The following is a 26,010-nucleotide window of genomic DNA, read 5'->3' as shown; positions in this document are numbered from 1 at the left end:
CAACTAATCTAGCCCACTTTCAATTAACACTATACCATTTCATGGGAAATGTGAGTACCTTGTAATAACAATCCATTCTTCCCTTCTATTCTAATTCCTCCCTTCCATCCCTTGTGACATTGCTGTCATTCATTTTACTTATACATGAGCATACAAAAGCATATGTATTATATACACATAGGCATACATAATTAAATACATTGTTGCTATTACTATTTTGAACAAACTGTTATCTGTTAGATCAATTAAGAATAATAAAAAAGTTTTTTTTGTTTATTTGTTTTTTTGCTTTGTTTTTTTGAGACGAAATCTCCCTCTGTCACCCAGTCTGGAATGCAGTGGCATGATCTCAGCTCACTGCAACCTCCATCTCCCTGGTTCAAGCAATTCCCCTGCCTCAGCCTCCTCAGTAGCTGGGATTTCAGGTGCATACCACTACGCCCAGCTAATTTGGTGGGTTTTTTTTTTTTGTATTTTTAGTAGTGACAGGTTATCACCATATTGGCCAAACTGGTCTTGAACTCCTGACCTCAGGCAATCTGCCCCCGTCGGCCTCCCAAAGTGCTGGCATTACAGGTGTGAGCCACCACACCCAGCCAAAAAAAATAAAATTTTTTGTTTTACCTTCAATCATTCCTTCTTCCATGCTCTTTTTTAGGTAGATCAGAGTTTCTGACCTATGCTATTTTTCTTCTCTCTAAATAACGTCTTTTAATATTTCTTACAAGGCAAGACTACTGGCAACAAATTTTCTCGATATTTATTTGTCTGAGAAAGTATTTCTCCTTCACTTTTGCAGGATAATTTCACAGAGTACAGAATTCTAGGTTGGTTGGGGGGTTTCTCATATGTTTCACTCCATTCTCCTCTTGCTTGCGTAGTTTTCAGAGAAGTCAAGTGTAATTCTTATCTTTGCTTCTCTCTAGGTAAAGAGTGTTTTCTTGCCTTCTGGTTTCTTTCTATGTTTTCCTTTATCTTTAATTTTCTATGGTTTTTTTAAATTTTTTATTGGATTTTAGGTTTTGGGGTACATGAACAGAGCATGCAAGACAGTTGCGTAGGTACACACATGGCAGTCTGCTTTCCTTTCCTTTTCCCCTTCACCCACGTTTGGCATTTCTCCCCAGGCTATCCCTCCCCACCTCCCCCTCCCACTAGCCCTCCCCTTTTTCCCCCAATAGACCCCAGTGTTTAGTACTCCCCTTTCTGTGTCCATGTGTTCTCATTTTTCATCACCCACCTATGAGTGAGAATATGCGGTGTTTCAATTTCTCTTCTTGTGTCAGTTTGCTGAGGATGATGTTCTCCAGATTCATCCATGTCCCTACAAATGAAACAAACTCATCATTTCTGATTGCTGCATAATATTCCATGGTGTATATGTGCCACATTTTTCCAATCCAGTCTATTATCAGTGGGCATTTGGGTTGATTCCAGGTCTTTGCTATTGTAAACAGTGCTGCAATGAAAATGCGTGTACATGTGTCCTTATAGTAGAACAATTTATAGTCTTTTGGATATATACCCAGTAATGGGATTGCTGGGTCAAATGGAATTTCTATTTCTAGGTCCTTGAGGAATCGCCACACTGTCTTCCATAATGGTTGAACTAATTTACACTCCCACCAACAGTGTAAAAGTGTTCCTTTTTCTCCACATCCTCTCCAGCATCTGCTGTCTCCAGATTTTTTAATGATCGCCATTCTAACTGGCATGAGATGGTATCTCAATGTGGTTTTGATTTGCATCTCTCTGATGACCAGTGATGATGAGCATTTTTTCATATGATTGTTGTCCTCATATATGTCTTCTTTTGTAAAGTGTCTGTTCATATCCTTTGCCCACTTTTGAATGGGCTTGTTTGTTTTTTTCCTGTAAATCTGCTTGAGTTCTTTGTAAATTCTGGATATCAGCCCTTTGTCAGATGGGTAAACTGCAAAAATTTTTTCCCATTCTATTGGTTGCCAATTCACTCTAGTGACTGTTTCTTTTGCTGTGCAGAAGCTGTGGAGTTTGATTAGGTTCCATTTGTCTATTTTGGCTTTTGTTGCCAATGCTTTTGGTGTTTTGTTCATGAAGTCCTTGCCTACTCCTATGTCCTGGATAGTTTTGCCTAGATTCCCTTCTAGGGTTTTTATGGTGCCAGGTCTTATGTTTAAGTCTTTAATCCATCTGGAGTTAATTTTAGTGTAAGGTGTCAGGAAGGGGTCCAGTTTCTGCTTTCTGCACATGGCTAGCCAGTTTTCCCAACACCATTTGTTAAACAGAGAATCCTTTCCCCGTTGCTTGTTTTTGTCAGGTTTATCAAAGATTGCATAGTTGTAGATATGTTGTGTTGCCTCCGGTGCCTCTGTCCTGTTCCATTGGTCTATATCTCTGTTTTGGTACCAGTACCATGCTGATTTAATTACTGTAGCCTTGTAGTATAGTTTGAAATCTGGTAGTGTGATGCCCCCCGCTGTGTTCCTTTTCCTTAGAATTGACTTGGCTATGCGGGCTCTCTTTTGGTTCCATATGAAGTTCATGGTGGTTTTTTCCAGTTCTGTGAAGAAAGTCAATGGTAGCTTGATGGGGATAGCGTTGATTCTGTAAATTACTTTGGGCAGTATAGCCATTTTCACGATGTTAATTCTTCCTAACCATGAACATGGAATGTTTCTCCATCTGTTTGTGTCCTCTCTGATTTCATTGAGCAGTGGTTTGTAGTTCTTCTTGAAGAGGTCCCTTACGTTCCTTGTGAGTTGTATTCCAAGGTATTTTATTCTTTTTGTAGCAATTGTGAATGGCAGTTCGTTCTTGATTTGGCTTTCTTTAAGTCTGTTATTGGTGTAGACGAATGCTTGTGATTTTTGCACATTGATTTTATATTCTGAGACTTTGCTGAAGTTGCTTATCAGTTTCAGGAATTTTTGGGCTGAGGTGATGGGGTCTTCTAGGTATACTATCATGTCGTCTGCAAATAGAGACAATTTGGCTTCCACCTTTCCTATTTGAATACCCTTTATTTCTTTTTCTTGCCTGATTGCTCTGGCTAGAACTTCCAGTACTATATTGAATAGGAGTGGTGAAAGAGGGCATCCTTGTCTAGTGCCAGATTTCAAAGGGAATGCTTCCAGTTTTTGCCCATTCAGTATGATATTGGCTGTTGGTTTGTCATAAATAGCTTTTATTACTTTGAGATACGTTCCATCGATACCGAGTTTTTTGAGGGTTTTTAGCATAAAGGGCTGTTGAATTTTGTCAAATGCCTTCTCTGCGTCAATTAAGATAATCATGTGGTTTTTGTTTTTGGTTCTGTTTATGTGGTGAATTACGTTTATAGATTTGCATGTGTTGAACCAACCTTGCATCCCCGGGATGAATCCTACTTGATCATGATGAATAAGTTTTTTGATTTGCTGTTGCAATCGGCTTGCCAGTATTTTATTGAAGATTTTTGCATCTATGTTCATCATGGATATTGGCCTGAAGTTTTCTTTTCTTGTTGGGTCTCTGCCGGGTTTTGGTATCAGAATAATGCTGGTCTCATAAAATGATTTGGGAAGGCTTCCCTCTTTTTGGATTGTTTGAAATAGTTTTAGAAGGAATGGTACCAGCTCCTCTGTGTGTCTGGTAGAATTCGGCTGTGAATCTGTCTGGACCTGGACTTTTTTTGAGCGGTGGGCTCTTAATTGCTGCCTCGACTTCTGACCTTGTTATTGGTCTATTCATAGTTTCCGCTTCCTCCTGGTTTAGGTTTGGGAGGACACAGGAGTCCAGGAATTTATCAATTTCTTCCAGGTTTACTAGTTTATGCGCATAGAGTTGTTTGTAATATTCTCTGATGATGGTTTGAATTTCTGTGGAATCTGTGGTAATTTCCCCTTTATCATTTTTTATTGCATCTATTTTGTTGTTCTCTCTTTTATTTTTAATCAATCTTGCTAGTGGTCTGTCTATTTTGTTGATCTTTTCAAAAAACCAGCTCTTGGATTTATTGATTTTTTGAAGGGGTTTTCGTGTCTCAATCTCCTTCAGTTCAGCTCTGATCTTAGTTATTTCTTGTCTTCTGCTGGGTTTTGAGTTTTTTTTATCTTGCTCCTCTAGCTCTTTCAATTTTGATGATAGGGTGTCAATTTTGGATCTCTCCATTCTCCTCATATGGGCACTTATTGCTATATACTTTCCTCTAGAGACTGCTTTAAATGTGTCCCAGAGGTTCTGGCATGTTGTGTCTTTGTTCTCATTGGTTTCGAAGAACTTCTTTATTTCTGTCTTCATTTCATTGTTTACCCAGTCAACATTCAAGAGCCAGTTGTTCAGTTTCCATGAAGCTGTGCGGTTCTGGGTTGGTTTCTGTATTCTGAGTTCTAACTTGATTGCACTATGGTCTGAGAGGCTGTTTGTTATGATTTCAGTTGTTTTGCATTTGTTGAGCAGTGCTTTACTTCCAATTATGTGGTCAATTTTAGAGTAGGTGTGATGTGGTGCTGAGAAGAATGTGTATTCTGTGGATTTGGGGTGGAGAGTTCTGTAAATGTCTATCAGGTTTGCTTGCTCCAAGTCAGAGTTCAAGCCCTGGATATGCTTGTTGATTTTCTGTCTGGTTGGTCTGTCTAATATTGACAGTGGAGTGTTAAGGTCTCCCACTATTATTGTGTGGGAGTCTAAGTCTCTTTGTAAGTCATTAAGAACTTACCTTATGTATCTGGGTGCTCCTACATTGGGTCCATATGTTTAGGATCGTTAGCTCTTCTTGTTGTATTGATCCTTTTACCATTATGTAATGACCTTCTTTGTCTCTTTTCATCTTTGTTGCTTTAAAGTCTATTTTATCAGAGATGAGAATTGCAACTCCTGGTTTTTCTTGCTCTCCATTTGCTTGGTAAATCTTCCTCCATCCCTTTATTTTGAGCCTTTGTGTATCCTTGCATGTGAGATGGGTTTCCTGGATACAGCACACTGATGGGTTTTGGATTTTTATCCAATTTGCCAGTCTGTGTCTTTCGAATGGTGCATTTAGTCCATTTACATTTAGGGTTAATATTGTTATGTGTGAATTTGATACTGCATTTTGATGCTAAGTGGCTGTTTTGCCTGTTAATTGTTGTTGATTCTTCATTATGTTGATGCTCTTTAGCATTTAGTGTGATTTTGGAATGGCTGGTACTGGTTATTCCTTTCTATGTGTAGTGCCTCTTTTAGGAGCTCTTGTAAAGCAGGCCTGGTGGTGACAAAATCTCTGAGTACTTGCTTGTTCGCAAAGGATTTTATTCTTCCTTCACTTCTGAAGCTCAGTTTGGCTGGATATGAAATTCTGGGTTGAAAGTTCTTTTCTTTAAGAATGTTGAATATTGGCCCCCACTCTCTTCTGGCTTGTAGTGTTTCTGCCGAGAGATCTGCTGTGAGTCTGATGGGCTTCCCTTTGTGGGTGACCTGACCTTTCTCTCTGGCTGCCCTTAGTATTTTCTCCTTTATTTCAACCTTGTTGAATCTGACGATTATGTGCCTTGGGGTTGCTCTTCTTGCGGAAAATCTTTGTGGTGTTCTCTGTATTTCCTGCATTTGAGTGTTGGTCTGTCTTGCTAGGTGGGGGAAATTTTCCTGGATGATGTCCTGAAGAGTATTTTCCAGCTTGGATTCATTCTTTTCGTCCCCTTCTGGTACACCTATCAAACGTAGGTTAGGTGTTTTCACATAGTCCCACATTTCTTGGAGACTTTGTTCATTCCTTTTTGCGCTTTTTTCTCTGATATTGGTTTCTCGTTTTATTTCATTGAGTTGGTCTTCGACTTCAGATATTCTTTCTTCTGCTTGGTCAATTCGGCTATTGAAACTTGTGCATGCTTCGCGAAGTTCTCGTATTGTGTTTTTCAGCTCCTTTAATTCATTCATATTCCTCTCTAGGTTATCCATTCTTGTTATCATTTCCTCATATCTTTTTTCAAGTTCCTTAGTTTCTTTGCATTGATTTAATACATGTTCTTTTAGCTCACAAATGTTTCTCATTATCCACCTTCTGAAGTCTAATTCCGTCATTTCATCACAGTCATTCTCCGTCCAGCTTTGTTCTCTTGCTGGTGAGGAGTTTTGGTCTTTTCTAGGAGGCGAGGTGTTCTGGTTTTGTGTGTTTTCCTCCTTTTTTCGCTGGTTTCTTTCCATCTTTGTGGATTTATCCACTTGTCGTCTGCTTAGTTGCTGACTTTTCGATTGGGTCTCTGAGTGGGCACCCAGATTGTCGATGATGAAGTATTTCTGTTACTTGGTTTTCCTTCTACCAGTCTAGCCCCTTTGCTGTATGACTGCTGAGGTCCACTCCAGGCCCTGCTTTTCTGGGGTGCACCTCTAGCAGCTGTGGCACAACGAGGGTTGCTACCAGTTTCTTTTTCTGCTATTTTTGTCCCAGGATGATGCCTGCCTAATGTCAGTCTTTTGGATATAGAGGGGTCAGGGAGCTGCTTGAGGAGACAGTCTGTACTTTATAGGAGCTCAAGTGCTGAGCTGTGAGCTCTGTTGTTCATTCAGGGCTCTTAGGCTGCTATGTTTGATTCTGCTGCAACAAAGCTCATTAAAAAAACCCTTTTTTTTCTCAAATGCTCTGTGTTGGGGGGTTCAGGCTTTATTTTTGGATGTCTGTTGAGGTGTCCTGCCCAGCTAGGAGGCAGACTAGCCACTGTTTGCCTGCCGAGGCTCAGCCCTGCTGTTGTGTGGTTCACCCTGATGCTGCAGGCTCTGCTCTTCTGCTGTGGTCTCCACCAGGCCCTTCGGCAGAGTCTCTCTGTTGTAGCGGGTTGCCTCAGCAATGGCAGGCTGTGTCAGCAGTGGGCCTGTATCTCAGTAGGGACGGGTTGCCTCGGCAACGGCTGGCTGCGTCAGCAGTGGGCGTGTATCTCAGTTGGGGTGGGTTGCCTCGGTAATGGTGGACGCCCCTCCCCCACAGAGCATCTCGGACTGTCTGCATGGGGATCGTTTGAAATTGCGGTTTTGTTCGTCCCACTGGGCTAGTCCAAATGCTCTGTTCCTGCAATCCCCTGGGCTGGCCCACTGTCCAAGTCTCGTTCAGTCTCAAGTCCAGCCCTTTCAAGTCTCAGGTTGCCAGTTCAATAGGGCACCCGGACAAGCGCGCCCTGTGGGAAGCACTGGGTAGGGCTGGCCGCCGCCACCCCGGCTGCCGGCTTTGCCAGGCAGATATACTGCCTGGCGTCCCACGTCTCTTTTATACTTGGGAATTTCCCCATTCTGTGGGCAACTAAGATCAGTCTGGATATGCAGCTCTGACTCACCTCTCTGCGGATTCAAGGAGAGCTCCAATCCTGGGTTGTTCTCACAGCACCATCTTGAGTCCTCCCAATTTTCTATGGTTTTAAAATGATATGCCTCAGAATAATTTTTTCGTATTTATCCTGCTTAGTGTTTTCTGAGTTTCCTAGGTGAAAGGTTTGGTATGTGACATTAATTTGGGGAAATCCTGTCATTATTCTTTCAAATATTTCTTCTGGGACACAGGGAGGGGAGCATCACACACTGGAGTCTGTTACAGGGGACTAGGGGTGGGACAGTGAGGGGTAGGGAGTTGAGGAGCGATAACATGGGGAGAAATGCCAGATATAGGTGACAGGGATGGAGGCAGCAAACCACATTGCCATGTATGTACCTATGCAACAATCCTGCATGTTCTGTACATGTACCCCAGAACCTAAAGTGCAATACTATATCTATACACACACACACACACACACACACACACACACACACACACACAAATATTTCTTCTGTTCCTTTCTCCCTCTCTTACCTTCTGGTATTCCCATTGCACACATGGTACTCCTTTTGCAGCTGTGCCATTGTTCTGGCTATTATGTTGCTTTTCTAGTCTTTATTCTCTTTTCAGTTTCAGAGGTTTCTATTGAGGTACCCTCAAGCTCAGAGATACTTTCTTCAGCTGTGTCCAATCTACTAGTAAGTCTATCAAAGGCATTCTTCATCTCTGTTATAGTGTGATTTTTTATCACCCATTTCTTTTTGCTTCTTTCTTTGGCTTTCCATATCTCTGCTTACATTGCCCAGCTTTTTCTGCATGCTGTGCATTTTATCCATTAGAGCCCTTCACATATTAATCATTATTGTTCTAAATCCCTGTCTGATAATTTCAGCATCCCTCCCATGTCTGGTTGTACTGCTTGCTCTCTCTTCAGATTGTGTTTTTTGCCTTTTAGTATGCCTCCCAATTTTTTCTTGATAGCTGGACATGATGCAGTGGTTAAAGGAACTAGGACAAAGGTAAGTTGGCCCTAAGTAATGTTGTCGTATGGTGGAGCAGGAAGAGAAAATGCTCTATTGTCCTAGGACTAGGACTCGGTCTTTTAATGAGCCTATGCCTTTGAACTGTGAGCTTCATAAGTGTTTCTCAGTTTTTTCTTCCCCTGTTAGGTGAAACAGGGTGGCAGAGTGCTCTAGAGTTGGGTTTTTCCTTCTCCCAATGAAAGACCAGAGCCAGCTGGAGTTGATATTTCCCTTCCCCCAGGTCTGTTAGGCTCTGACAAAACTCTAGCAGGTTAGGCTCTGGTTAACTCTCCTGGCTTCTTCTTAGGAAGAGCAGAGTGCTCCTGCCTATTTCAGAATGGTTTCTTTTCTTCTCCCCTGCCAGAAGCATGAGGGGATTTCTTTCTTTTTTTTTTCAAATGTGACTTTTTTTTTTCATTTCCAACTTTTAAGTTCAGGGATACATGTGCAGGATGTGCAGGTTTGTTACATAGGTAAACGTGTGCCATGGTGGGTTGCTGCACAGATCATCACATCACCCAGGTATTCAGCCCAGCATCCACAAGCTATTCTTCCTGACCTTCTCTCTCCTCCCACTCCCCACCCTCCAACAGGCTCTTGTGTGTGTGGTTCCCTACCATGCATCCATGTGTTCTCATCATTTAGCTCCAAATTATAAGTGAGAGCATACAGTATTTGGTTTTCTGTTCCTGCATTAGTTTGCTAAGGAAAATTGCCTCCAGCTCCATCCATGTTTCTGCAAAGCTTATAATCTCATTCCTTTTTTATAACTGCATACTATTCCATGGTGCATATGTATCACATTTTCTTTCTTTTTTTTCTTTTCTTTTCTTTTTTTTTTTTTTTTTTTTTTTGAGGCAGATTCTCTCTCTGGCACCAGGCTGGAGTTCAGTGGCATGACCTCAGCTCACTGCAACCTCCACCTCCTGGGTTCATGCAATTCTCCTGCCTCAGCCTCCCAAGTAGCTGGGAATACAGGTGCATGCCACCACACCCGGCTAATTTTTTTTAATTTTATTTTTAATAGAGATGGGGTTTCACCATGTCAGCCAGGATGGTCTCCATCTCTTGACCTTGTGATCCACCCACCTCAGCCTCCCAAAGTGCTGGGATTACAGGCGTGAGACACCACACCCAGACTGTACCACATTTTCTTTATCCAGTCTACCATTGGTGGGCTTATAAGTGGGTTACATGTCTTTGATATTTTGAATAATGCTGCAATGAACATACATATGCATGTGTCTTTATAATAGAATGACTTCTATTTCTTTAGGTATATACCCCAATAATGGAATTGCTGGGTCAAATGGTAGTTCTGTTTTTAGCTCTTTAGGGAATCACCAAACTGCTTTCCACAATGGTTGAACTAATTCACACTCCCGCCAACAATGTAAAAGCATTCCTTTTTTCTCCACAACCTTGCCAGTATCTGTAGTTTTTTGGTTTTTGGGTTTTTTTTTACTTTTTAATAATAACCGTTTTAGGATGTATACAGTGGCTCACACCTGTAATCCCAGCTACTTGGGAGGCTGAGGCAGGAGAATATCTTTAACCCAGGAGGCAGAGGTGACAGTAAGCTCAGATCATGCCATTGCACTCCAACCTGGACAACAAGAGTGAAACTCTGTCTCAAAAAAATAATAATAACAGTAATAGTAATAATCGCCATTCTAAATGGCATGAGATGGTTTCACATTGTGGTTTTGATTTGCATTTCTCTATTATCAGTAATGTTTAGCTTTTCTCATATGTTTTTTGGCTACATCTATGTCTTCTTTTGAGAAGTGTCTGTTTATGTACGGTGTCCATTGTTTAATGGGGCTGTTTGTTTTTTCCTGTAAGTTTGTTTAAATTCCTTATAGATGCTGAATATTAGAACTTTGCCAGATGCATAGATTGCAAAAATTTTTGCATGATGGAATTTCTCTCAGATATTTGCTCCAAGAACCTGTTGAGCTCCTAGAGGTAAAACTCACAAAAGACGTGCCCTCCACCCCGTGACTGGATGCCTCTGAAGTTTTTAACTCTCAGACATCTCCACATCTAGCCTCAAGCAATTTATCAATTACAGTTCACATTTTCCTACCCTGACACTGGCTTTCATACTAGTTTGTTGTGATCCTATGTATGTGAATGTCTGTGTCTCTAATGTTGAGGGCAGAGGAATCTACAGGCTTACCTCATTTTATTTCACTTATTTTACTGCACTTCACAGATATCGTGTGTTTTAAAAATTGAAGGTTTGTAAACCTTCATCAAGCAAGTTTATCGGCACAGTTTTTCCAACAGCTTGTGTTCACTGTGTGTATGTGTGGCACATTTTAGGAATTCTCACAATATTTCAAACATTGTTATTATTATGTTGGATTCGTGATCAGTGATCTTTGATGTTGCTATGCAGTTGTTCTGGGAGCACCACAAACAGCACCCATACATGACAGCAAACTTAATTGATAAATGTGTGTGCTCTGTCTGCTCCACTGACAGCCATTCTCCCATCTCTCTCCTCTTTGGGCCTCCCTCTTCTCTGAGACAATAATATTGAAAGTAGGCCAACTAATGACCCTACAGTGGTCTCTAGTGTTCAAGTGAAAGGGAAAGTCACACATCTTTTACTTTAAATCAAAAGCTAAAAACAATTAGCTTAGTGAGGAAGGCATGTCAAAAGCCAAGACAGGCTGAAAGCTAGGCCTTTTATGCCAAACAGCCTAATTGTGAATGCAAAGGACAAGACTTTGAAAGAAATTAGAAGTGCTACTTCATTGAATACATGAATGATAAGAAAGAGAAAGTAACCTTATTGCTGATATGGAGAAAGTTTTAGTGGTCTGAATAAAAGATTAAAGCAGCCACAACATTCTATTAAGCCAATGTCTAATCCAGATCAAGGCCATAACTCTTAAATTCTATAAACGATGAGAGCCTGGTGAGAAAGCTGAGGAAGAAAAGTTCAAAGCTAACAGAGATGTGACTGAATTTCTGCAATCTCATAATAAAACCTTCATGGATGAGGAGTTGCTTCTTATAAATTAGCAAAGAAAGTCAGTCTGTTTGTTTGTTTGTTTGTTTGTTTGTTTGTTTGTTTTGAGATGGAGTTTTGCTCTGTCACCAAGGCTGGAGTAGAGTGACACAATCTTGGCTCACTACAACCTCTGCCTCCTAGGTCCAAGCAATTCTCCTCCCTCAGCCTCCCAAGTAGCTGGGATTACAGATGACGCCATCACCCTAGCTAATTTTGTATTTTTGGCAAAGACAGAGTTTCACCATATTAGCAAGATTGGTCTTGAACTTCTGGCCTCAAGTGATTAGCCTGCCTCAGCTTCCCAAAGTGCTGGGATTACAGGTGTGAGCCACTGTGCCCAGCCAAAAGTGGTTTCTTGAGGTGGGATCAAGTAGCTAGCTTCAAACTTCTTTTCCTAGCTAGCTTCATGAAGTTTCCATCATGAAGTTGAAGCAAAGAAGCTATTTTCATAACAAGATACAAGGTAAAGTAGCAAATGCTGATGTAGAGGCTGTAGTAAGTTATCCAGATCTAGCTAAGAACACTGATGAAGGTGGCTACACTAACCAACAGATTTTTAATGTAGATAAAACACCCTTCTATTAGAATATGGTGCCATATAGGACTTTTATAGTGAAAAAGAAGAAATCAATCCTGGCTTCAAAGCTTTAAAGGCCAGGCTGACTCTAGTCAGGGGCTAAAGCAACTGGTGATTTTAAGTTAAAGCCAGTGCTCATTTACAACTCCAAAAACCCTAGGACCCTTAAGAATTACACTCAGTCTACTCTGCCTGTGCTCTAAAAATGAAACAACAAAGCCTGGATGACAGCACGTCTGTTTAGAACATGGTTTCCTGAATATTTTAACCCTTTTCCCATTTGCCTCAAGAGTACTCACTGGCAGCGCTTGCAGCTGCAGAATTTAACCCGAGATAACTTTGCCATGAAATATCTCACTATTATGATCTTCACATTGCTCTAGTATGTTGACTTTGGAAACAAAAGGCATCATCATTCTATGGCATTCTTTTTTAGTAGTGATATTTCTACTTACAAAACATAATAATTCTTGATCACTAAAAATATCAAATCCTAGAAAGCATAACATTTCTATGCATGGTGTTACCATCTTTTTCATAATTGTTGGCCAAAGTTTCATCTGATAAATCTGATTTTTCCAAAATAGATGACTCTGATGCTTTGGATGATTCTAATGTTAGTTCTGTTTAGAAAAAACTCTAAGAACACTTTTATATTTTATTTTCACACTGAAAAGCAATCAAATTTGCTTCGGCCTCAAAGAGTGAGTTTGTGTAAAATTAAATGAGTACTGGCAGCAAGCCACCCTTTTTTGTTCTAAATGAGAAAAGGATTAAACCCACCGTTGAGAGCTGTTGCTCAGAAAAAAAGACACTTTCAAAATGTCACTGCTTATTGGCAATGCACCTGGTCACTCCAGGCCTCTAAGAGATGTACAAGATGATGAATGTTGTTTTCATGCCTGCTAACACAACATCCATTCTGTAGCCCATGAATCAAGGAGTACTTTCAACTTTCAAGTCTTATTGTTTAAGAAATATATTTTGTGATGCTATATCTGCCATAGATAGTGATTTCTCTAATGGATCCAGGCAAAGTTAATTTAAAAACCTTCTGAAAAGGATTCATCATTCTAGATACCATTAAGAACATTTATTATTCATGGTAAGACAGCATGCCAATGTTAACAAGAGTTTGGTAACAGTTTATTCCAACCCTTATGGATGATTTTGAGGGATTCAAGACCTCAGTTGAGGAAGTGACTGTAGAAGTGGTGGAAATAGCAAGATAACTAGAATTAGAAGTGGAACCCGAAGACGTGACTGAATGGCTGTAGTCTCATGATCAAACTTAAATGGATGAGGAATTGCTTCTTATGGATTAGCAAAGAAAATAGTTTCCTGAGATGAGATGTATTTCTAGTGAAGATGCTGTGTTCAAATGACAACAAAAGACTTAGACTATTACATAAATATAGTTGATTAAGCGGTGGAAGCGTTCAAGAGAATTGACTTCAATTTTGAAAGTTCTGTTGTGGGTAAAATGCTATCAAACAGCATCACATGCTACATAGATACTTTTCATGAAAGGAAGAGTCAATGAATGTGGCAAACATTATTGCTGTCTTACTTTAAGAAATTGCCACAATCACTGCAACCTTCAGCAGCTACCACCCTGTTCAGTCAGCAGCTATCAACATTAAGGTAAGACCCTCTGCCAGCAAAAACATCATGACTTGCCAAAGGCTCAGATAGTCATTTGCCTTTTTTAGCAATAAAGTGTTTTTAAATAAAGGTATGTACATCTTTTAGACATAATGCTATTGTATGCTTAAATGACTACAGTATAGCATAAAGATAAATTTTATATGCGGTGGGAAACAAAATAATTTATATGAGTTGCTTTATTGCCATATTCACTTTATTGTAGTGGTCTGAAACTGAACCCCCAACATCTCTGAAGGATGCTTATATATAAATATGTGATTAAGTTTCACAATAAATGGTAATACCATGTTTATAGTTGGAACTCCTATTTCTGTTTATCATGTTCTTCCTTTCTGATGCTCCAAGTTTGCTTCTTTCATCATTTTCTTTTTGCTTATAGAACTTCCGTTTAGCCATTCTTTATGGTAGATCTGCTGACTACAAATTCGTTCACTTTTTATTTATCTGAGAATGTCTTGATTTCCCTTCATTACAGAGGGATATTTTCCCTGGAAATAGGATTCTGGAGTGACAGTTCTTTCAGTATTTGAAAGCTGTTGTACCACTTCCCATATATATGCAACCATAAAAAGGAATGAGATCATGTTCTTTGCAGGGACATAGATGAAGTTGGAAGCATTATCCTCAGCAAACTAATGCAGGAACAGAAAACCAAACACTGCATGTTCTCGCTTGTAAGTGGAAGCTGAAAAATGAGAACACGTGGACAAAGGGAGAAGAGCAGGGCCTGGAGCCTGTCGGGGGCGGGGGTACGGAGTAGTGGTCCTGCCTGTGGGTGGGGCAGGAAAAGGGAGAGAATTAGGGAAAATAGCTAATGCATGCTGGGCTTAATACCTAGGTGATGGGTTAATAGGTGCAGCAAACCAACATGGCACATGTTTACCTATGTGACAAAACTGCACATGTACCCTAGAACTGAAAATAAAACATTTTTTTAAAAAGGTATTGTACCACCTCCTGTCAGCCTGCATGAATTCTGCTATGATTTTATGTGTTTTTTTCCTGTTGGTAAGGTCTCTTTTTTTTTTTCTTCTGGCTTCTGCTAAGATTTTTTTTTCTTTGTCTTCCGTTTTCAGAAGTTTGACTATGTTGTATCTTCACATGGATTTCTTTGGGTTTATCATGTTTGAGATTTGATCAACTTCTTAAATCTGTAGGTTCATGCTTTTTGGAAAATGCCTGACGTTTTCAGTCATTATTTCTCTGAATACTTCTTCAGCTCTTTCATCTTTCCCCATCATTTGAGACTCCAATGACACAAATGTTAGATCTTTTGTTATATTTCCATAGGTCCCCAAGGGCTGCTCATTTCAGCTTTCTCTATCTTGTTGAGATTAGAAAACTTCTATTATTCTATCTTGCCATTTACCAGTTTTTTTTTCTATCCCTTCCATTTTGCTCTTGAAACCATCTATTGATTTGTTTTGTTATTATATTTTTTCAGTTCTAAAATTTCAAATAGGCTCTTTGTATATTCTTTTTTCTTTTTGGCCGAGCTGTCCTTATATTCTTTTGTTTCTAATGTGTTCATAATGGGGCCTTAAAACATTTTTGCGATGTGTGTTTTAAGATAATAATCTCACCTGTGTGTAGTCACATGTACCTATAGTCCTGGCTAGTCAGAAAGCTCAGGCAGGAAGATTGTTTGAGCCCAGAAGTTCAAGGCCAGCCTGGCCCATATAGTGAGACTCTATCCCTTAAGAAATAAATTTGTCAGACAGTTATAACAACTTTCTCATCTCAGTGTTAACATTTGTTGACTGTCTCTCTTAGTGCACTTTGAGATCTTTCTGGCTTTTGATATGATGAATTATTTTTATTGATGCCTACTTATCTAAGATATTATGTCATTAGACTCTAGATCTTATTTAAACTTGTTTTAGCTGAGTTTTCCTGATTCCACACCACCAAGAGAAATTAGAAATGCAAGCATTACACATAGAAAGAAACAACGAGTATGAGCCTTTCTAAAAATATACCAAACAGTAAAGAGCATCAACATAAAGAAGAATTTACATCAACAAATGGATAAAACAGCCAGTTAACATCAAATGGCAGTAATACTAAATTTAAATTGACTAAATCCCCAATCAAAAGATACAGCCAAAACCCAACGGTATGCTACATCCAGACCCATTTCACATGCAAGGATACACAAAGACTCAAAACAAAGAGATGGAGAAAGATTTACCAACCAAATGGAGAGCAAAACTAAATAAATAAATAAAAAGCAGGAATTACAATTTCACATATGATAAAATAGATTTTAGGGGGAGGACTCAAGATGGCACTGTGAGAACAACCCAGGATTGAAGCTCTCGATTAATGTGCAGAGAGGGTGAGTCAGGGCCGCATTTCCAGATGGATCTTTTTTGCCCACAGAACAGGGAAATTCACAGGTATAAAAGAGACGTGGGATGCCAGGCAGAGGTTTTGGTGTTGTGGCGGTGGTACCACAACGCCACACTGTACCACAGTGGCATTACACAGCACTCCGCACAAAGTGCACTGGTCCAGGGGACCTGTTGAACCGGCAACCTGAGACTTGAGAGGTCTGAATTTGAGACTGAATGGGACTTGGACAGTGAGCCGGCCCAGGAGATTCCAGGGACAGAGCGTTTGGGGTAGCGCAGTGGGACAAACAAAACGGCGATTCCAAACGCTCCCAGTGGAGAGGTTCCCTGAGGGCGCAGCTCCGTGTGGCAGGGGCGTCCACCATTACCGAGGCAATCCGCCCCTACTGAGGTACACGCCAATTGCTGATGCAGCCTGCCATTGCCGAGGCAATCTGCTACAACAGAGAGACTCTACCGCAGGGCGTAGCCCATGGCAGCAGGGCAGAGACCGCAGCAGAAGGGCAGAGCCTGCAGCAATAGGGCAAACCTCACACCAGCAGGGCAGAGCCACGGCAGGCAAATAGTGACTAGACTGCCTCCTAGCTGGGCAGGACAGTGCAATGGACACTCATAAAGAAAGCCCCAACCCCATCAGACAGAGCATCTGAGAAAAAAAGGGTTTTTATATGAGTTCTGTTGCAGCAGAATTAAACATAGCAGCCTAATAGCCCTGAATGAACAACAGAGCTCACAGCTCAGCAATTGAGCTCCTATAAAGTACAGACTGTCTCCTCAAGCAGCTCCCTGACCCCTCTATATCCAGAAGACTGACATTTGGCAGGCACCATTCTGGCACAAAGATAGCAGAAAAAGAAACTGGTAGCATCCCTTACTGTTCCGCAGCTGCTATAAGTGCACCCCAGACAAGCAGGGCCTGGAATGGACCTCAGCAGTCGTACAGTGAAGGAGCTAGACTGGTAGAAAAAAAAAAACAAGTAACAGAAATACTTCATCATCAACAATCTGGGTGTCCATTCAGAGACCCAATCGAAAAGTGAGCAACTACACAGACGACAGGTGGATAAATCCACAAAGATGAGAAAAAAACAGTGCAAAAAGGAGAAAAACACCCAAAACCAGAACACCTCGCTTCCTAGAAAGGACAAAAACTCCTCACCAGCAAGGGAACAAAGCTGGACAGAGAATGACTGTGATGAAATGACAGAATTAGACTTCAGAAGGTGGATAATGAGAAACATTTGTGAGCTAAAAGAACATGTTTTAAATCAATGAAAAGAAACTAAGAACATTGAAAAAAGATATGAAAAAAAGTTTTGAGGAAATGATAACAAGAATGGATAACTTAGAGAGGAATATGAATGAATTAAAGGAGCTGAAAAACACAATACGAGAACTTCGTGAAGCATGCACAAGTTTCAATAGCTGAATTGACCAAGCAGAAGAAAGAATATCAGAAGTCGAAGATCAACTCAATGAAATAAAATGAGAAACCAAGATCAGAGAAAAAAGCACAAAAAGGAATGAACAAAGTCTCCAAGAAATGTAGGACTATGTGAAGAGACCTAACCTACGTTTGATAGGTGTACCAGAATGTGACGAAGAGAATGAAGCCAAGCTGGAAAATACTCTTCAGGACATTATCCAGGAAAACTTCCCCCACCTAGCAAGACAGGCCAACACTCAAATGCAGGAAATACAGAGAACACCACAAAGATATTCCACAAGAATAGCAACCCCAAGGCACATAACTGTCAGATTCAACAAGGTTGAAATAAAGGAGAAAATACTAAGGGCAGCCAGAGAGAAAGGTCGGGTCACCCACAAAGGGAAGTCCATCAGACTCACAGCAGATCTCTTAGCAGAAACACTACAAGCCAGAAGAGAGTTGGGACCAATATTCAACATCCTTAAAGAAAAGAACTTTCAACCCAGAATTTCATATCCAGCCAAACTGAGCTTCAGAAGTGAAGGAAAAATAAAATCCTTTGCGAACAAGCAAGTACTCAGAGATTTTGTCACCACCAGGCCTGCTTTACAAGAGCTCCTGAAAGAGGCACTACACATAGAAAGGAACAACCAGTACCAGCCATTCCAAAATCACACTAAATGCTAAAGAGCATCAACATAATGAAGAATCTACAACAACTAACAGGCAAAACAGCCAGCTAGCATCAACATGGCAGTATCAAATTCACACATAACAATATTAACCCTAAATGTAAATGGACTAAATGCACCAATCAAAAGACACAGACTGGCAAATTGGGTAAAAATCCAAAACCCATCAGTGTGCTGTATCCAGGAAACTCATCTCACAGGCAAGGATACACAAACGCTCAAAATAAAGGGATGGAGGAAGATTTACCAAGCAAATAGAGAGCAAAAAAAAAAGCAGGAGTTGCAATTCTCATCTCTGATAAAATAGACTTTAAAGCAACAAAGATCAAAAGAGACAAAGAAGGCCATTACATAATGGTAAAAGGATCGATAAAACAAGAAGAGCTAATGATCCTAAACATATATGGACCCAATACAGAAGCACCCAGATACATAAGGCAAGTTCTTAATGACCTAAAAAGAGACTTAGACTCCCACACAATAATAGTGGGAGACTTTAACACTCCACTGTCAATATTAGACAGATCAACCAGACAGAAAATCAACAAGGATATCCAGGGCTTAAACTCAGACCTGGAACAAGCAAACCTGATAGACATTTACAGAACTCTCCACCCCAAATCCACAGAATATACATTCTTCTCAGCAACACATCACACCTACTCTAAAATTGAACACATAATTGGAAGTAAAGCACTCCTCAGCAAATGCAAAACAACTGAAATCATAACAAACAGTCTCTCAGACCACAGTGCAATCAAGTTAGAACTCAGAATTCAGAAACCACTCCAGAACCGCACAGCTTCATGGAAACTGAACAACTGGCTCTTGAATTTGACTGGATAAACAATGAAATGAAGGCAGAAATGAAGAAGTTCTTCGAAACCAATGAGAACGAAGACACAACATGCCAGAATCTCTGGGGCACATTTAAAGCAGTCTCTAGAGGAAAGTATATAGCAATAAGTGCCCATATCAGGAGAATGGAGAGATCCAAACTTGTCACCCTATCGTCAAAATTGAAAGAGCTAGAGGAGCAAGGTCAAAATAACTCAAAACCCAGCAGAAGACAAGAAATAACTAAGATCAGAGCTGAACTGAAGGAGACTGACACACGAAAACCCCTTCAAAAAATCAATAAATCCAAGAGCTGGTTTTTTGAAAAGATCAACAAAATAGACAGACCACTAGCAAGATTGATTAAAAATAAAAGAGAGAACAACAAAATAGATGCAATAAAAAAATGATAAAGGGGAAATCACCACAGATTCCACAGAAATTCAAACCATCATCAGAGAATATTACAAACAACTCTATGCACATAAACTAGTAAACCTGGAAGAAATGGATAAATTCCTGGACTCCTGTGTCCTCCCAAGCCTAAACCAGGAGGAAGCTGAAACTATGAATAGACCAATAACAAGGTCAGAAGTCGAGGCAGCAATTAAGAGCCTACCACACAAAAAAAGCCCAGGTCCAGACGGGTTCACAGCTGAATTCTACCAGACACACAAAGAGGAGCTGATACTATTCCTTCTGAAACTATTCCAAATAACCCAAAAATAGGGAATCCTTCCCAAATTATTTTATGAGACCAATATCATCCTGATACCAAAACCCGGCAGAGACCCAACAAGAAAAGAAAACTTCAGGCCAATATCCATGATGAACATATATGCAAAAATCTTCAATAAAATACTGGCAAGCCGATTGCAACAGCAAATCAAAAAACTTATTCATCATGATCAAGTAGGATTCATCCCGGGAATGCAAGACTGGTTCAACATACGCACGTCTATAAATGTAATTCACCACATAAACAGAACCAAAAACAAAAACCACATGATTATCTAAATTGACACAGAGAAGGCATTTGACAAAATTCAACAGCCCTTTATGCTAAAAACCCTCAATAAACTAGGTATCGACGGAACGTATCTCAAAGTAATAAAAGCTATTTATGACAAACCAACAGCCAATATCATACTTAATGGGCAAAAACTGGAAGCATTCCCTTTGAAATCTGGCACTAGACAAGGACAAACCAACAGCCAATATCATACTTAGTGGGCGAAAACTGGAAGCATTCCCTTTGAAATCTGGCACTAGACAAGGATGCCCTCTTTCACCACTCCTATTCAATATAGTACTGGAAGTTCCAGCCATAGCAATCAGGCAAGAAAAAGAAATAAAAGGTATTCAAATAGGAAAGGTGGAAGCCAAATTGTCTCTATTTGCAGACGACATGATAGTATACCTAGAAGACCCCATCACCTCAGCCCAAAAATTCCTGAAACTGATAAGCAACTTCAGCAAAGTCTCAGGATATAAAATCAATGTGCAAAAATCACAAGCATTCGTCTGCACCAATAACAGACTTAAAGAAAGCCAAATCAAGAACAAACTGCCATTCACAATTGCTACAAAAAGAATAAAATACCTTGGAATACAACTCACAAGGAACATAAGAGACCTCTTCAAGGAGAACTACAAACCACTGCTCAACGAAATCAGAGAGGACACAAACAGATGGAGAAACATTCCATGTTCATGGTTAGGAAGAATTAATATCGTGAAAATGGCTATACTGCCCAAAGTAATTTACAGAATCAATGCTATCCCCATCAAGCTACCACTGACTTTCTTCACAGAACTGGAAAAAACCACCATGAACTTCATATGGAACCAAAAGAGAGCCCACGTAGCCAAGTCAATTCTAAGGAAAAGGAACACAGCGGGGGGCATCACTCTACCAGATTTCAAACTATACTACAAGGCTATAGTAATCAAAACAGCATGGTACTGGTACCAAAACAGAGATATAGACCAGTGGAACAGAACGGAGGCACCGGAGGCAACACAACATATCTACAACTATGCAATTTGATAAACCTGACAAAAACAAGCAATGGGGAAAGGATTCCCTGTTTAATAAATGCTGTTGGGAAAACTGGCTAGCCATGTGCAGAAAGCAGAAACTGGACCCCTTCCTGACACCTTACACTAAAATTAACTCCAGATGGATTAAAGACTTAAACATAAGACCTGGCACGATAAAAACCCTAGAAGGAAATCTAGGCAAAACCATCCAGGACATAGGAGTAGGCAAGGACTTCATGAACAAAACACCAAAAGCATTGGCAACAAAAGCCAAAATAGACAAATGGGACCTAATCAAACTCCACAGCTTCTGCACGACAAAAGAAACAGTCACTAGAGTGAATTGGCAACCAACAGAACGGGAAAAAATTTTTGTAGTTTACCCATCTGACAAAGGGCTGATATCCAGAATTTACAAAGAACTCAAACAGATTTACAGGAGAAAAACAAACAAGCCCATTCAAAATTGGGCAAAGGATATGAATAGACACTTTACGGAAGAAGACATATATGAGGCCAACAATCATATGAAAAAATGCTCATCATCACTGGTCATCAGAGAGATGCAAATCAAAGCCACATTGAGATACCATCTCACACCAGTTAGAATGGCGATCATTTAAAAATCTGGAGACAACAGATGCTGGAGAAGATGTGGAGAAAAAGGAACACTTTTACACTGTTGGTGGGAGTGTAAATTAGTTCAACCAATGTGGAAGACGGTGTGGCGATTCCTCAAGGCCTTAGAAATAGAAATTCCATTTGACCCAGCAATCCCATTACTGGGTATATATCCAAAGGACTATAAATCGTTCTACTATAAGGACACATGCACACGAATGTTCATTGCAGCACTGTTTACAATAGCAAAGACCTGGAATCAACCCAAATGCCCACTGATGACAGACTGGATTGGGAAAATGTGGCACATATACACCATGGAATATTATGCAGCAATCAGAAATGATGAGTTTGTGTCGTTTGTAGGGACATGGATGAATCTGGAGAACATCATTCTCAGCAAACTGACACAAGAACAGAAAATGAAACACCGCATATTCTCACTCATAGGCAGGTGATGAGAAATGAGAACACATGGACACAGGGAGGGGAGTACTAAACACTGGGGTCTATTGGGGGGAAAAGGGGAGGGCCAGTGGGAGGGGGAGGTGGGAAGGGATAGCCTGTGGAGAAATGCCAAATGTGGGTGAAGGGGAGAAAGGAAGCAAAACACACTGCCATGTGTGTACCTATGCAACTGTCTTGCATGTTCTGCACATGTACCCCAAAACCTAAAATGCAATAAAAATTTTTTAAAAATAGATTTTTAAGCAACAAAGATATAGTTGTAAAGGGATCAATGCAACAATAAGAGCTAACGAGCCTAACACCCAGATACTTAAGACCTATAAAGGGACTTAGACTCAACGAGACAGAAAATTAATAAGGATATCCAGGACTTGAACTCAGATCTGGAACAAGTAAACTTAATAAATATTTATAGAGCTCTCCACTTTAAATATACAAAATATACATTCTTGTCAATGCCACATCACACCTACTCATAGGTTTAAATGAAATATTGATCGGCCATTATTAATACCCATTTTTAGAATAAAGCAATATTTCTGTTTTCTCTCCCTCTTTTTCTTCCTCTTTCTTCCTCTCCTTCACTCCTTTTTTCTTTCTTTCTCTCCTTAAAAAAAAATCAGCAGGAAGCCGTTACAGAAGATGTACCCCCACACATCTACAACCCTTTAAGATTACTGACAGCGGAATGAGGTAGATTAGGAGGACTTATTTTCTGAGCACAGTCACAGGACCCCACTGAACAAAACAGGATCTGATCAAAATAGGATAAAGCAAAAAAAGTGGTCAATTCCAGCTAAACCAAGATGGCAATGAAAATAACCTCATTTCCCTCACTGCTCATTATGTGATGATTACAATATATTAGTATGCTACAAGAAATTCCCATCAGTGCGTGACAAATGTACAAATTCCACACAACACCCCAAAGTTACCTTATATAGTTTAAGAAGGGAAAGAACCCTTGTTTCCCGCAACTCCCCACTCCTTTTCCGGAAAAAAAAAAGAGAGAGAGAGAGAGAGAAATTAGAAATTCAACTTCTAATTTCTAATTAGAAATTAGTAACTCTGTTACTGCCAGGTGGGGATAGAATTCAACCTCTGTTGATATCTGCTGGGAGCAGTCATTCCTGCTGTGTAGGGGTGGGAGTTCCAGCTCCCCCCACAGTCATCCCGTGATAATGTCCTGGATAGAACAGTAGAAGCGCCTTATTACTGCTCACCACATGACCTCCACTGATGCCACAGGGGAAGACAGCTTTATTACACCTGGACTGTGGTAAAAGTCCTGACTCTCCACTGAGCCTCCTCTAATGCCACCCATCAGAGAGAGGGAGGGATGTTCCATTATTCTGGGTGGGGCTGGAAGGCCAAGCTTCCCATATGGTCTCCACTAATACCAAAGGGGGCATCATTACCCCCCAGTGAGGATGAAAGTGCTGTATCCCTATTTGGCTTTCTCTAACACCATGAGAAAATGAGGAGAGGAATTTGGGGAAACTTGTTACACCCTAGCTAGAGTGGAAGTCTGGGCTCCACACTCAGTCTCTGCTGGTGTGGGTGGGAATAAATACCTCAGGATTTTTCTGTGATGTTTTGTTAGAGTAGAGCAGTTATTGCCTCAAAGTTTTCTGTCTTGCTGGGCTGCCCCTTTCCTGGTCTTTTGAATAAAGACAGTAAGCTTTTCCTGGGGCTTTTTTTAAAAAAAAGTCTGTGCCCATTGGCATTTCTGGATTGCCAAAATATAAAAGACAAAAGGACACAAGGGACTTATTACCACGTTATTGCTTGCATCTTAAGGTACCTAGCCAGTCTGCTTTCTCTCTACCTTTCAGAGTCTTCTTATATTTATTTTACTTACACATAATTTACAGGGATTTTAGTTGTACTTAATGGAAGGAATTTAGTTGTACTTAAAGTAAGTCTGTTCTGTCTTCCTGGAGAAAGAAGTTGGTTGGCACTTTCATGTATTGCTTTTAATGCATTTGTATGTTTACAGCTGTTGCTTTTACAATTAGTAATATATCATGAGCATCTTTTTGTCATGTTAGTATATATGCATGAGTCTATTTTTTTAACAGCTGCTAGATTGCTATCATATAAGATTGTACTTTGAGACATAGTAAACCTACAGATCTACTTTAATGTGAAAGGTCATATATGGACATCTAGATTTTTCCTAATTGTTTTCTATTCTAATGATGGACATCCCTGTACATATATCTTTGCACATGTATGATATTTCTACAGGGAGTTTCCTGGAAGCAAGTTTCCTAGGTCATAGGGTTTGCATATTTTTAATTTAAATGGATTGTCTCGAGTTGTCCTCCAAAGATGGCTTACCCTTTTACATTTACATAAGTGGTTTTATGAAGGCGCATCTTTTCCCGTAAGTGTTTTAAAGAGAGGCCAAAAGCAGTAGCCTATTTTAATATTCATTTCTTTAACTATTAATGTCATTGGGCATCATTTTCTATGTTCCTTATTCATTTATAATTATTATTTGTAGGTATGTTCCTATTAGACTCTTACTTATTGATTTATAGAAACTTATAACCTTTATTTGACATACACATTGGAAATGTTTTTCTAAGTCTTTCATTCATGCTGTAAGTTTGTATATAAAGCCTTCTATGTCACAGAAGTTTGGGGTTTGTCTGTTTCTTTTTATTTTTCACTCTGTCAACATTTGTTTTACAATTATAGATTTTCTGCCTTTCTTAGAAAGACCACCTTACCACAATGTTGCAAAATTTATCTCTTGTACTTTGATCTAGTACTTTCATCACTTTAAGATTTTAACTGTATCACAAATGTATATGTGTATATAGTGTGAGGTAAAGATTTAGCTTTTTTTCCCTATAGAAAGAGTCACATTTTTCTTTCCTCTATTTCTTACCTAATTTTTATTTGTATATTCACCTTATTTTTCTGAATATTCACATACAGTTAGCAGTATATGTAGGTGATTTTAGGAAAAGTTGAGCTACAAATATAATTTTCAAATAATTTTAAATTTTTTTAATGAGATATTTTATAATTTTTAAATAATTAAAAACAAGTTCATCACCTATATGTTTGGTATATGCCACGTACTGTGGGAAATACAGAAAGAAACATAAGAGATATTGCTTGCTCCCAAAAAGCTTCTAATATACTTAAGAACATTGGTCGACTATACAGGAAACAAGCAAAATCATATGTAATATCAGAGAAATGATAGATTCTGGTACAGCACATAGGACAAACTAATACTGTACATATTCAGAAGAGAAAGATCAATGAGAAACAATGACTCATAATATTTCATTTATTGTAACAAATATGGGGAAATATTACTGACCAGTTCTTTCTAATTGATTTTGTTTTTGTTTTGACAGTGGAATTATATCAGATCTTTTTCCTGGGGTTCAAATTCCAGAACACGATTATGGTATTTTACAATCAACAATTGTGGATGTCATGAATGGACAAAATCTTCAGCCTGAGATGTGTATGGTTAGAAAAGTGATACAGTTTTATGAAACTATGCTAGTAAGGCATGGTGTTATGTTAGTTGGGCCAACAGGAGGTGGCAAGACCACAGTTTACCGAGTACTAGCAGAAACTTTAGGAAATTTACAAAAACTTGGGATAGAAAATCCCTTTTACCAGGCAGTTAAAACATACGTTCTCAACCCTAAATCAATTACCATGGGTGAATTATATGGAGAAGTTAATAACTTAACCTTGGAATGGAAAGATGGTTTGATGGCACTAAGTGTCCGAGCAGCTGTGAATGATACTTCAGAAGACCATAAATGGATCATCAGTGATGGGCCAGTAGATGCTCTTTGGATTGAAAACATGAATACAGTGCTGGACGATAACAAGATGCTTTGCCTGGCTAACAGTGAGAGGATTAAACTCACACCTCAAATTCACATGCTTTTTGAAGTAAGTGTGCACATTACTGTGGAGTGAAATAATTTATTAAATTGGCATACCATCATTGCTTTTTTTCTCACACTGATGTAGCCTTTACTATCTATAAT

At 39.6% G+C, this 26,010-nt stretch overlaps 1 protein-coding gene across 14 annotated transcripts in view; it reads left to right on the top strand.

Annotated features, from left to right (window-relative positions):
* Positions 1–26,010, top strand: part of DNAH6 (dynein axonemal heavy chain 6) — a 411,305-nt gene that overhangs the window by 183,948 nt on the left and 201,347 nt on the right. For all 14 annotated transcript variants that reach the window (XR_013526431.1, XM_002807522.6, XM_035272122.3 and 11 more), the window contains one exon: positions 25,357–25,912. Coding sequence is in view for 13 of the 14 variants with exons in the window: in XM_002807522.6 (XP_002807568.3) it covers positions 25,357–25,912 (556 nt within the window). In the remaining variant the exon portion in view is untranslated. The remainder of the gene's footprint in view (positions 1–25,356; positions 25,913–26,010) is intronic.

This window comes from Callithrix jacchus, chromosome 14 (assembly GCF_049354715.1).
Source record: "Callithrix jacchus isolate 240 chromosome 14, calJac240_pri, whole genome shotgun sequence".
Classification (NCBI taxonomy): domain Eukaryota; kingdom Metazoa; phylum Chordata; class Mammalia; order Primates; family Cebidae; genus Callithrix; species Callithrix jacchus.
The sequence above is the reverse complement of the archived record's forward strand: the minus strand, read 5'-3'. Positions and strand labels throughout refer to the sequence as shown.